Consider the following 14,573-nt stretch of genomic DNA (forward strand, 5'->3'; position numbering starts at 1 on the left):
CCAGGGTAAGCATCCACTTCAGCTCTCCCAAAGGTAGAGAGTTTGGTGGACTTAAATACAAATAAGAAAAAACTGAGAGATTGTGTATGTGTCTGTCAGTGAATGTGTGTGTGTGTGTGTGTTAGTGTGTAACTATTATGTGTGTATTATATTTTAATTTTATGACTTTTATACTTCAAATAAACAGTTCATTCACTCCTCCTTACATGCACAATATTCACATTATATCATATTTATTTTAAAAAATATTCTGTACTACCTTTAATCAGGCTTGCTCTCCAACATCGGATTAACTTAAATATCAGTGCCTACACGTTTTATTTGAAATTTAAATCAATAGGAATTACTTTCTCGTGGCAGGGGCACTTGGGAACTTTCTTAAGACCTGCAGGAGTACTTCTCACTGTGCTAAAGGGACACTGCAGGGTGTACTGTTTTACTGTTTCACGCTTCACAGAGATTATTATTGAGATGATATACATTTATGGCGAATTATGCATTACAGAGATAATCTGTTATTTGTCCTGCTTAAAGATAATTTAAAATAAATGTCATTTTTTTTCCCCCCTGAATGACCCTGAAACTCATTTGATGCATCATCTGGAGACACTAGGATAAGGCTTGGAGCTCTCAGCCAGTCTTGATCCACTCACTGTCTGGTATGGGAGAGATCTACTTACAGGGCCAGATTAACAGTCATACCTCCCAAGTGTTATATATCTGGTGGAGGTTGTGCTGCAGTGAAACACACAGCATGCAGCTATAAGAAACACATAACCTATGCTAATCTCTCGCTTTCAGCTCTCAACTAAATCCATACACCCAACATTGGCATCCTGTGAAGTGGGATGTTGGTGGGTGGGGTAAAAGGAGATATGCCAGTAATGTGAATCACGTCACTAGAAGTGCCCTAAAAACACGCTCTCTACAACCCCATACACACACTACATCACCTACACACACACACACACACACACTACAGCCTGTATGCACACATTCGCTACATCCCCTATACACTCGATGTCCCCTATACACACACACACACTCTCTCTACTGCACCTAGACACACATACATTACATTACACCACAAACACAACACGATTGAAACCAAACTATTAACACAATACCACACCACAATCAGCTCACTCTACACACACGCAATCCCACAAGCAGGCTTCAAACACATGCACAATACTCTTTCCTGGCCCTTTTGTTTCCTGGTATCCCATTTATAGAGACACCAGTGACAAGTTTCAAGGAAACATAGTGCAAGCATGTTATTAAATTTGCTTGAGCTGTGCGGAGCATATACAGGGCCTTTTTCTCTTGCTAGAGCTCATCAGCAGGGTGCTGCGCATGGTCTGCCCTGGAAGAGCATTGAACCAACATGCTCACTTTGAGATGGGGTGTGCTTGTCATTATTGATGACAAAACACACCCTATCTGGCCCCACCCCTTCTCAGTGGGCCACAGTGATAAAAAAAATGCCCGGGCTGAATTTGTTCCCCAGTCCGACCCTGCCAGTGTCCCTATTGCACTAAGTGCTGCAATGTAAAACATTGAAGTTTTAACTATGTAAAAAAAGTCTGCCCTCAGTGGCCATCTACCAGACAGGCACTGGAGGCGCTTCCTGGCTGTCAACAGACTTTACGGTAACTGAAGCTGGATTTCCAGCGTCAGCTATTTCCCTATAGGAAAGCATTGATTTAATGCTTTCCTATGGGGAGGCCTAATGCGCACACGGCACTCGCAGCGCATGCACATTAGTGCCCGCTCGTTGAGGGACAGTAGCATGAGCCATGACCCTGTGCCGAGGGACATAGGTGCTGGGATCAGGTAAGAAAAATAAAGTTTTTTTAACCCTTTATTTACCAATGCAGGGGGGAGGGGGGGGGAAGGAGGCAGAGAGCTATAGTGCCAGGAACAGCTTTGTATTCCTGGCACTTATAGTATCCCTTTAACAGTGTGATAGACAGAGAGACCTATGCAGTCTGTATACAGTGCCTTGTGTTAGCATGATGTGCCTTTCTCATCTGGAAATCACTATACAGAGAGACTAGACAGATGACGAGATGAAACAGTGTTTGCAGTGTGTGTCCTGGCATTGTCGGGACTGAACTTAATTATGATGTCATTTGCTAAATCGAATATATATATTAAAATGAGACTGGAGTATCACATGAAAGAATGTTTAACATAAATTATAGGTGTTTTGTATTGTTTTATCCAATCGTATAATTTTCAGAGAAATGACAGCTCCCCTTGGTCCTGACAAGCTACAGTTCCTGGGAAGCCTGATATAAGAACTGACTTCTGGGGTATTTGTCACTATAATTGGCAGCAATGAAAGTGTCAGAGTTAGATAAAGGACGCATAGTTTGGAGTAATCTCTCACAGTCTGCATGTCTGTTTTTTCACATACAGTGGATTTCAGCATTTTTTTTGTAACAAACTCTCTTCTGTTACCAGCGCTATTGACTCGTTTCCTCAGCAAACATGCACTGCGGCATTGTTGACAAGAACATACCTCTCCGAGTCTATGCATGCTGCATTTCATTGCAGGATACATTAGAGCTTCTCCAAACAGATCAGTAAAATGGAAATTGCATCTGAGCTGCACCATATCATCTGAACTGTTTGCAGAAGTGAATATACCATCCTAGTTCAGGAATCTCTTCAACCTTAAACATAATTTTATTCCCTTGCAGAGACTCAAGAGCTCTAGATGATGTTCACCATAGAGAACACAGGACAATCAATAGGAAAAAATATGACAACATCTCATTGAAGTGGTCTGGGTGCAGTGTCCCTGTCCCATTAACCCTGCAATGGAATACACTGCAGAGTTACGGAACTGCAATGTTTATATTGAAGGTTAAGACTGCCTCTAGTGGCTGTCTCCCAGACAGCCTAGAGAGGCGCTTCCTGCTGTTTCACAGAGTTTAACGCTGTGCATGAGGAAATCCAGTGTCTTCAAATCCACCATAGGACGTATTGATTCAATGCTTTCCTACAGGGGAAGGCCTAATGCCTTTGTGGCGCTCAAGGTGCATGCACATTAGGTACCCCCTCTGCAATGACATCATGTGGAGACAGAGCCAGCACTGGTTTTGGTCAGATTAACCCTTCCTATATATCCTCCCCCCTCACCCCCAACACCTTCCACAATAAAAGAAGATAGCTATAAGTTACTGCTGTTCTAACACCAAGGTCAAGTTCTCACTGCGGTTTTATCTTCCTATACCAGCATCAGCGGAGGGAGTGGGATGTAAGGGAGGACAATCTGAGGCAAGGACAGTAGCCGCACAGAGGTGGGGGGGTGGGGGGGAGATAAGTGCCAGTGTCAAACACTTATTTTGTGCATAATTCATATGAGACCCTAATCAAGGTGCTGGGATTGGAGCAGAGGGGTTACTCTCCATATGTGCAGCATTACATAATGAAAAGTTGCACATACACACTGCAGGCACCATGATCACTTCAAATCACTTAGGTGGTTATGGTGCTTGGTGTAACCCTATAACGCGTCGTTTGATTGCTTGAACTGCTTGAACCAAGTTATCTTCCTACATGGAGATACTTTCCATAGCACTTTGGGGTTTATTCATTGAACACTAAAACATACTGAATTAATTGCTAAAATGGAAAACCTGTGACTATAACTGAGTTGGAAAAATCCATGTCTGCTGTTGTTGCCAGTAGTGTTGCAATGTGGTCTTCAGTTCACTAGAATTCGGTGTGACCTGTTATCAAGCATTATCTAACTCTCACAAAGCTTTATTGTTTCACTGTCACCCAGCTTTATTGTTTCCATGTCCTAAAGTGTTATTGTTCAGTTATCCCAAATTTTATTGTTCCACTGTCCCCGAGCTTTAGCGCTTCACTCTCCCAAAACGTTATTGTTTCATTGCCCTAACTTGTTATCCTTCTGCACACAAGCATATTTCTCTGCCCCTCAAACTTCCCGATGTCAAAACACTGACTTTCTAACTCCACCGTCTCGAGCTTTGTTAATTTACTGCTCTCGTTTTTTATTCCACTGCCCCTAAACATTAATGCTTCACTGGCCCCTACTTTCTAAAAAAAATAATATGTATTTACTTATTGCACTCTGCTTCGATTTCACACTCCTTCCAATTTTGCCATGTTACTATCCCACAAGATTTAATTTTATACTTTACTCCATTCTATATTTCTGACCACCCATACCAAGGCCCATGGCACAATAAAAAGATATTTTTGTGTTATTGGAATTGTTTAATAAGCCGATAGGGTCTGGGAAAATGTCCACTTGGAAAACGTGTCCTGATTACAGGCTTGGTTAATTTCCTCTACAATTTGGTTCCAGGAACTACGGGTTGGTTACATACTGGTAGAAGGTAAAGATCATTTGTGCAATTTAAAAGTATGCTTTCATTACAGAAACAAACATTGTAACACCGGGTTTGTGTAATCTGTCTTTTCCTATCTATAACCGATAGCTTGGGTCCCTGGTTAGGTCAGTCAATATATATGACATGGTAATAGAAATATACACAAAATCCACTTACAATTCTATGTTGTTAGCAGCAGGTGGTAAATAAACATTCCATGTTCCCTCTTTCTCCCCAGATTTATTCCAAATCTCTTGTGTTGACTCTGTGTCATGCTCTCTGTATTTTAAGTAAAAAGCGCAGGTAACTGTGTCACAGCAAACCTTGCTTTATAATGTTCCATTCTTTCCTCTAGCTGAGCTGTAGGGACACTGGCACGCTTCTTTAATTATTAGTAAGAAGTGTGTGACATTCTAAAGATAAATATTCCCCTGGCGACTTACGTAAATGTCAATATTAAAAGTTTGGCCGTCATTGCATTAACAGACATTAAACAGACTGCAGATACACTCTGGTATAATTTATATTAATGGACTGGCTTAAAATCTCGGGTGTGCGGTCCATGGAATCTTAAAGGTAGGTGACCCTTAACCCCTTAAGGACACATGACGTGCCTGACACGTCATGATTCCCTTTTATTCCAGAAGTTTGGTCCTTAAGGGGTTAAACCAACCTTAAAGGGTCATGCCGAAAACTATGACCACTTCAGTAATTTTAAGTGGTGATGGTGCTAGGAGTCTGAATGTGCACCATTTTTGCATGAAACACTGCACATCCAGAGGAATAATTACTCTTGTGCCGGGATAAGCTGGACTCCTGGCATGTGTGACTTGGGCAGCCGGGATCTCTGTTCCAGGGTGCCTAATATCAATTCTGTGCAAAAATTAAGTCTGGCAGCATGCTGACGACAGATGTATTGACCTTCTACCTTGTAGGCAGAGCGCCAGCCAGCTCTCCCTTTCCTCCCTCATTCTGGGCATTCCCACCTGCATCCCACCATAGTTTAAATGTTTTTATTCCAAAATGCACACTGAACTTCTTTATGAGAAGCATTTGATAGGACGGCGCAAGTGCAGAGATGATGGCGGATGGCGGTTCAGAGAGCAGCATCGATAGCTTTGCCTGGAGCTGGAGTTCAGATAAACTTACTGTCAGGGTTATAGGTGTTAAAGGGGCAGGACCTACTTACTAATTCATAATATGACATTGTAAGTTAAAATAAAATGTATGTTATAAAGGGATAGAGTAACCCTTTAACTCTAAGCCCACCTAAACCTAAAAACATCTAACTTACTAACTACTAATGCTATGGCCTCCCTAACTTAATGCCAGACATAGCATTGATGTAACCAACCTCTAACCATTCCTCAGTTCCCTGCTTAGCAGCACCACTCTTAACATCGCCATCATTAATGCACCACTCTCAACATCGCCATCATTAATGCACCACTCTAAACATCGCCATCATTAATGCACCACTCTAAACATCGCCATCATTAATGCACCACTCTAAACATCGCCATCATTAATGCACCACTCTAAACATCGCCATCATTAATGCACCACTCTAAACATCGCCATCATTAATGCACCACTCTCAACATCGCCATCATTAATGCACCACTCTAAACATCGGCATCATTAATGCACCACTCTCAACATCGCCATCATTAATGCACCACTCTAAACATCGGCATCATTAATGCACCACTCTAAACATCGCAATTATTAATGCACCACTCTAAACATCGCCATCATTAATGCACCACTCTAAACATCGCCATCATTAATGCACCACTCTAAACATCGGCATCATTAATGCACCACTCTCAACATCGGCATCATTAATGCACTACTCTAAACATCGGCATCATTAATGCACCACTCTAAACATCGCAATCATTAATGGTTGTGCAATGCCATTGCATCCTTTAGAGTTTATCAATAAGTCAAGACGTTTTAAACTTACAGGGTTATTCATCAAATGACAAATTTTAGTGAATTAAATTCGAATGGCAAAACTGAGAAGAAAATCACTGATATGGAAGAAACCTCAAACTCATGTTGACAGTTTGGCTATTTTAGCCCACATTTTACCAATCACATTTATTTCTCTCAAATTCAGGGTTTAGCAGCGCATAAACCTGTTTCTACAGCAAAGTTTTAAACAAACATGACCCCTGGCTGCAGAAAAGAAAAATCAATTGTTTAGTGTAAATAAAAGGGCAAGTATCAAGTGATTTAAAAAAAAAAAACCTTTGTGAATGAAGCCCAAAAAGGTACCCGGCTTGTCAAACCAATTGTATAGCACTTGTGAACTTTCGAGTGGACCATAGGTGAGGTTTTCAAGAAGAGTTACATATTTCTTTTGAATGCTGTATAAAAGTGCATACAGTAACACTCCATGGGGTTATTCACTCATTCACAACTGTTGCACTCCAGATGTTGTAAACTACATCTCCCTTGATGCTTTGCCAGTCTTATAGTTGTGAGAGCATTATGGGAGATGTAGTCCATAGCATCTGGCGTACCGAAGGTTGCCAACCCCGGCACTAAACTCAGATTGGAGGGCGCAAAATCAACAAGAAAAATAAAAAAAACTGTTGGTCAAAATAGTCAAATTTAAAAAAATTCCCAAACAGCTTTTTTATTCCTTTTATTTTACAGTTCGACTATTTTGATTTGCTGTTCCCTCCACACAATGTCACATTTAGTGAAAAAATCCCTACGTATTTGTTGCTTGTCATTGTGCCAATAAATACTACTGGGCCTCTTTTGCAGTACAAAAGTATTACATTCTGTGATAAAGTGCAATTTCATTTTAAAAAAAGAGTCCCTTGCTAGAAAAGCCTCATAAATCCAGAAAATCTCATCCCCTAGGCAACAGAGCTAATCTTATAATGGTAACAATTGTATTAACTCTTTCATCAGGGCTCATCAGCAAAATGGCACTGTAACAAGGGTTTTGTTTTTTTTGTAAGTGACTGATCTGTGGCATTTTGCAGACATGCAGACTTAACCCTTTCAATGCAACTATCCAAAACTCTCATTGCTGCAAAATCCTATATATATGCCTATAGAATGTAAGCTCGTTTGAGCAGGGTCCTCTCCAAGCTATCGTTCCTATAAGTGTTTTGTAATTGTCCTATTTATAGTTAAATCCCCCCTCTCATAATATTGTAAAGCGCTATGGAATCTGTTGGCGCTATATAAATGGCAATATTAATAATAGTAATTATATATATATATATATATATATATATATATATATATCTTTATAAATTGATACATTTACACCCAGTCAAAAATCACATGCATCATATGAGAAAAAACATATTATACCATGGATTTATAAAATTCAGTTGTTTCATTGTGACCCAACGATTGCATTTTGACTATTCTTCATTGCTCAATAGCAGGAGATAAGGGATGCACATAGAGAGAATCAAATGCATTATTCAAACGTTACTTAACCCCAGTGCTGTGCATATTATCCCGGATGGCTTCAGTGCCCCATTAACCCTTCACCTTACCAAGAACAGGGAAGTATCAGTGAGACTTTGGAATATTTTTATGATCCCAGAATTGGGCTAGCCGCACTTGGAGAAAGTAACATGACTTCCTGCTATGTTTTACTTTACGGATTCCTCATCCTGCATCATAATTGCCCGCAAAAGATTTTTATTAGTATCATATAACAGAAAACATCTATTTACGCCAGGAAAGGGTTTTATTGTAACACTGCAATGTTAATCAGTCCCTTAGATCCCTTTGGTAATATTGTAGGCGTCATGCATTGGTTGCATGAATAGAAAGATACTTGGGAGACAAAAACAGAGAAATCTCAATGTATCCTTCCTGGTAAAATATTTTATAAATAAATAATGAAATAAGTAAATCCAGTTCAGTGAAAGTAACGTTCGAAATGCACACTGACATTCTAGAATGAACACACAGCGTTCCAAAGCTCTAGAAAACATTACACCGCGTTCTAAAGGGTTAAAGCAACCCGAGACATTAGAAATCGGGGTCATGGTCACTTGGCTTGCAAAGCTAGTTCTCGGACTGAGCCCAGGGGGCTAGTGGGCTAGTAAGACCTCCCCCACACAGTTGCTGTGTTACCTTGGGGTTGCTGATGAGCTGTTGCTCGTCCTGGTGGAGCAGAGCCCTGGAGTTGGACTCCGAGTTATTGACATAGATCTGCAGGCAGGGGTACAGTGACGTGCCCTTACAGTCACTCCCGCAGGTAAAAGTGCACTCGAACGTCTCCCCGATCTGTTGCACTGACAGCACCGTGCAGTTGGCCGTCTTGCCCTGCAGGTCCTGCAGAGCGGGGTTCAGCCAGCAGAAGCCCAGGATGAAGAGAGACACCACCGCCGAGATGATCAGGAACAGACCCAGCCTGATGCTTTTATCCTCAGCCTCCGAGTACTCATAAGCCACCCGGATCTTAGCCATGTCTCCTGGATGTGAGCTGCTCTCCTCACTCAGCGGATCACAGGAGGGATGGGTGGCATGGTGCTCTCCTGGGAGCCGGGGGAAGTGGCCTCTCTGTCTCTCTGAGCACTTTTACATCACTTGCAGCACATCGTGCAAATCAGGCTCCTTCAGTCCTGTGCTGAGCGATCCTCCTCTCCCACCCACCCCCAGCATGGAAAGGGAGTACACATCCCTCCAATCCCACCAATGGTGGCAGCTGGCTGGAAGTCTGACATCCACATGGCCCACGTGAGCTGGGCTCCCTGACAGTCACAGTCCTGGTCACACGCGAGCTGTGACTGGTTGGGCTAGTGGCATAGACCTGGCACATGCCCCCTATAGTGACTGACCCACCTGTGCTGCCCTCTCCTAATATTAGCTGGACTAGTGGCAGAGACAAGACACATGCCCCCTATAGTGACTGACTCACCTGTGCTGCCCTCTCCTAATATTATCTGTGACTGGCTGGGCTAGTGGCATGGACCTGGCACATTCCCCCTATAGTGACTGACCCACCTGTGCTGCCCTCTCCTAATATTATCTGTGCCTGGCTGGGCTAGTGGCAGAGACCTGGCACATGCCCCCCTATTGTGACTGACCCACCTGTGCTGCCCTCTCCTAATATCTGTGACTGGCTGGGCTAGTGGCATAGACCTGGCACATGCCCCCCTATAGTGACTGATCCACATGTGCTGCCCTCTCCTAATATTATCTGTGACTGGCTGGGCTAGTGGCAGAGACCAGGCACATGCCCCCTATAGTGACTGACCCACCTGTTCTGCCCTCTCCTAATATTATCTGTGACTGGCTGGGCTAGTGGAAGAGACCAGGCACATGCCCCTTATAGTATCTGACCCACCTGTGCAGCCCTCTCCTAATATTATCTGTGCCTGGCTGGGCTAGTGGCAGAGACAAGGCACATGCCCCTATAGTGACTGGTCCAAGCCCACCTGTGCTGCCCTCTCCTAATATTATCTGTGACTGGCTGGGCTAGTGGCATGGACCTGGCACATTCCCCCTATAGTGACTGACCCACCTGTGCTGCCCTCTCTTAATATTATCTGTGACTGGCTGGGCTAGTGGCAGAGACCAGGCACATGCCCCCTACAGTGACTGACCCACCTGTGCTGCCCTCTCCTAATATTATCTGTGACTGGCTGGGCTAGTGGAAGAGACCAGGCACATGCCCCCTATAGTATCTGACCCACCTGTGCTGCCCTCTCCTAATATTATCTGTGCCTGGCTGGGCTAGTGGCAGAGACAAGGCACATGCCCCTATAGTGACTGGTCCAAGCCCACCTGTGCTGCCCTCTCCTAATATTATCTGTGACTGGCTGGGCTAGTGGAAGAGACCAGGCACATGCCCCCTATAGTAACTGACCCACCTGTGCTGCCCTCTCCTAATATTATCTGTGTATGGCTGGGCTAGTGGCAGAGACAAGGCACATGCCCCTACAGTGACTGGTCCAAGCCCACCTGTGCTGCCCTCTCCTGATATTATCTATGTCATGGCAGGGGCTGTAGGGAGCCAGGCGAGGAAGATCACACCTTCATTCCTCAAATTGCTACAAAAAGCTAGTTCAGGAGAGACTACCAGCATGTTTCCAGCTAAAATCTTATAAGATTCTTAGAACTCAATGCAGCTTCTGAGGATGCTGGGATGGTGGGATGGAGCAAGGTGTTTTTAGATGCCCTCTGCCAGTTTGCATCACTAAAACTCATGCTACATAAATTCAGTTATTTCTGATTAGATACCATGAACTTGAAGACCTGGGGCTCTCTCTATGCGTGTTGCAATTAGTTACCAACAAGGCTGTAATCCCTATAAAGACTGATTATAAAGTTACACATTTCCAATGTTTCAAAAAGTTACTTAATTACTGGTAATTAGCGGCTGCTGTCCTGTTTATATCTCCTATAGAGATTAGTGGGGAAAGATAAACATTAAGTAACACCTGGTTTCTATACTAGATGGTAAAATATACAGGACAGTCTCTTTATTACAGCCACTCGGTCTCTATCAGTCCAGTTTTGGTCCAATTCAGTCCTTCTCATAGAAAACCATTAAAGACCTATAGTAACTGACCCACCATTAAAGACGTTGCCAAGCAATCAGATGCCATAACTTGTCTGGGAAGGTTGTTGTCAAAATATAATACTTGATACTGTTGAATATTAACTTACACAAAAAAAGTAACCAGCCTCTATGGCTTTTAACAGACAGAGAAACAAATGTAGCAGGAAAGGTAGAGAAAAGAGGGAACAAATGGCAGTCACGCAAGAAAATAAAAACATGATTCACATGGTGACAGTTATATTCACCACTCTGCTTAGCCACATTCCAACTTGGCAGGAGACCAGTAGCTCCTTCTGTTCCACTTGGGGGCACCATCTCAGTCATCACATTGAACAATTGTTAATGTCTCTGTTAACTGAACTAAGGTGGCCTAATTTGCACTGACCGGGGAACGCAAGAAAGTTGTATTCATTGAATTTATTTTTTTTGGTAAAGTGAACCAAATCACAAAATGCAGTGGAAGTGAATTTTAACACATGGACAATGAATCCAAATACAATTTACTATTTCACAAAATGTATAGGAATTTAAAAGTGAAAGGAGTAAGTAAGGGGGTTGTAGGTAATAAAAAAAAATAACAAGCTAGAATGATTTATGTGTGAAGAGTGTCCTCTTTTTCATTTTGCAAAAAGTACAGTTTTCAATAGTAATTGGCACATTTATAAATTAACCTTGTTACATTGCCCAGGCTGTCAATCAGACAACAGGTCCTGTTACTTCCTGGTTTGGTTAACTCAGGGAAGCTAAACCCAAGAGGCAACAATTGCCCAGAACACCTGCCTTGCAAAGACTTCTCATTGAGCTGCATTGGAAAGTCTGTGATTGGACAGCCACAGAAAGTCTGGGCGGGGTTAGAAGTGAAGAGGTCTTGAAGAGGCTGCCGACAAGAGATCTACAGCTTTTACAAGCTGTTTTTATGTATACCTCCAATAAATGAAGCATAATTAAATGTATGCATGTTTTCATTGGGGGTATATCTACTAAACAATAATAATAATAATAATAATAATATATATATCTTAGCAGTGGAGTGTCCCTTTAATATTTTGTTGTTCATGAACATGACCTGCTTCTTACATCAGATGGCCTTTAATTTTCACAATCAAGGGAGTTCTAGCAAGACAATAGGGATGGGGGCACAATTGCCCAGGGGAAACTAGTATAGAGAGGGCTGTCACCTGCTGCCTCTCAGCACAATACTAAACATGATTGTATCCTAGTCCAGCAGTATTAGTATTAACATTTTAATATGAAATTAAGAAACGGAGTGTAGTCCGCTGATTTGGACTGTTTATTTGCAATTGTTCCCTACAGGCCAAATGCAGCCAATTTTCCTCTGTTAATAACGGTTTTAAGAAAATCAAAAATACGCACGGAGCTTTCAGAAACGGTTTTCCTCATCTTTACTTAAAAGATGGATTTACTTAAAATCCATATCTCCCCACCACCACCACCCCCGGTGCATTAAATAAAAAAATGAAAAAGTTTAAATTACCTTCATTACCGCTCAGCCTCTCGCAACATCACAGAGGACGCATGGCTTCCCCTGCGATGGTCCAATCAGATGCTCATCATAGGAGCATTGGGAATCTATTCAAACCTCCCACAGGAAAACAGTGAGTCAATGCTTCAGCATCAAGTAACCAAGTTATACTCTGTCAGTGCAGCAAAAACACCTCTACTGGTTGTAATATTGACAGCCACTAGAGGTGGTCTTAAAGGGACACTATAGTCACCAGACCAACTATAGCTTAATGTAGTTGTTCTGGTGAGTACAACCTGTCCCTGCAGGCTTTTTAATGTAAACACTGCCTTTTCAGAGAAAAGGAGGTGGATCGGGGGGGAGGGGGGGGAGGAATAAGGTAAGTTTTCTAAGGAGGCACGGAGGACAAGGGAGCTAGCATATATTTTACACTATACAGTTTATGGAATTCCTAGGAAGTTTCTCAGATCCGTCTGAAAAGAATCACAAAATATAATTTAAAGATATTTTTAGGCTTACTTGTCCCTTTTAAAAATTAAATAAATAAATCCAGAACGCCAAAGAGAGAGGGCGGCCAGAGGAGATGGGCGGGAGTGTGACACCTCCAGCATGTGGACGAGCCATGAGTGGGTGCCATGACAGACTCAGAGTTATGTTATTCAGGTGACCAGCTGATCACCCAATATTCAGACGAGTCAGAATTAGCTTAAAACCAAATGCACAAATCTTGTCCATACTGATCCTCCCCAAAAGGAGGGTGTCCAGTCCACTCCAGCACAGAATAATGATATTAATGCTATAACCCTCTTACATTCTATCTGTCTATCTATCTATCATCTAACTATTATGTATAGAATATAGTGCGTCTGCCAATCTTTGTAGGTAAAACATATATTCGGTAACTGATCTGAGAAATCAGTTTCTGCTCAGAATATTCATTTGCGTGAATGAACATTTAGTGTGACATTTGCTCAGCCGGGCGATTCCTATTTACTTACACTTTCACAGTTACCTAGTTCTTTATTCTAGTGTAAACAACGTAATCGTTTGTGTATGTTTCTAGCCTTTCTACATAACGAATATTCTTTTTTTGTTATTCCATTTATGAATTTTTTAACTTGCCTCTACACTTCCTCCAAACCTGGTAACAACACTACAGCAGGATCGCCAACAAATATTGCTGTGTTTTCCAAGAAAATCAACATATTTCTAAAGATAAAGCACCTTAATGGACATTTTAATTTCTGAACAGTAATGTATATTATGTCCTTTAAAATAATAGCCATTATAAATCTCATTATAACAACAAACATCTACAGATTTATGTGACACAAAAACAAGACACAAAATCCTCTTACGGCAGTGATGTCATCCAAATGCTGATATAAATATATCTTTTAAAATTTATTTTGTAGTGTTCAGTGATGAAGGACTGAAGGAGTTAAAAGGACAGCATGGAAGCAGTAATCTAACAGGAGAAAGTGGTGTTGATGGCAGGAGTCCAGTACTTGTCCTGTCATGCCAGTTTCCTCTGGAAACACAAACAGCACAGCTTGCCCTGGGATTATCTCCAATTCCCCTCACCCCCCACTCCACCATATCTTCAGGTCCCTCTTGATTGCTATTTCTGATTAATTGTACAAAAGAGAGAGGAAATATCTAAATCCTCTTCAAAGGAAGTGCACAGACAAACAGACAAGTGCCCTTGTGCTAAAAATACAGCACAGGATGCTAATGCATTGCAGGGCATTTGTTAGTAACTTCTGATTTTCTTATTGAGGGATTTTATTCCTAAATATAATATACATTATGGCGTGTTAGCCGATACATTCTTGAAGGGTTTGTCATTGGGAGATGAAAGTGTTAGCGAATCTCACGTGAATTGATTGCAAGATCTCAGAGTGACACTGCTTTCAAATTAACGGAGACTAATTATATTAACGTAGTAGTCACAACCTTTAAAAATGTAAGCGCTTGTGATGAGAAGTAAAAGAATGAAGATTGGTACAGAGGTAACGTACAGCAATTAAGATTTTTTCTTTTTTTTTTTAAGTAAATGCTACAGATATTGATGGATTTTCTCAAAAGGAATTTTAGCAGGTTTTATCAGCACAATGGGTAGGCCTGTAAAAAAAGCACCCCCCCCCCACCCCCCCCGAAG

The 14,573-nt window shown here is 41.9% G+C and overlaps 1 protein-coding gene across 1 annotated transcript in view; it reads right to left on the minus strand.

The window, feature by feature from the left end:
* The window catches only part of KCNMB4 (potassium calcium-activated channel subfamily M regulatory beta subunit 4), a 112,440-nt gene extending 103,434 nt beyond the window's left edge, over nt 1–9,006 (minus strand). Inside the window, exon 1 of the mRNA XM_063447014.1 lies at nt 8,496–9,006. Within this exon, the coding sequence (XP_063303084.1) occupies nt 8,496–8,831 (336 nt within the window). The 5' untranslated portion in view covers nt 8,832–9,006. The remainder of the gene's footprint in view (nt 1–8,495) is intronic.
* Between the last annotated feature and the right edge of the window lie 5,567 nt (nt 9,007–14,573).

Source organism: Pelobates fuscus, chromosome 3, assembly GCF_036172605.1.
Source record: "Pelobates fuscus isolate aPelFus1 chromosome 3, aPelFus1.pri, whole genome shotgun sequence".
NCBI classification, from domain to species: domain Eukaryota; kingdom Metazoa; phylum Chordata; class Amphibia; order Anura; family Pelobatidae; genus Pelobates; species Pelobates fuscus.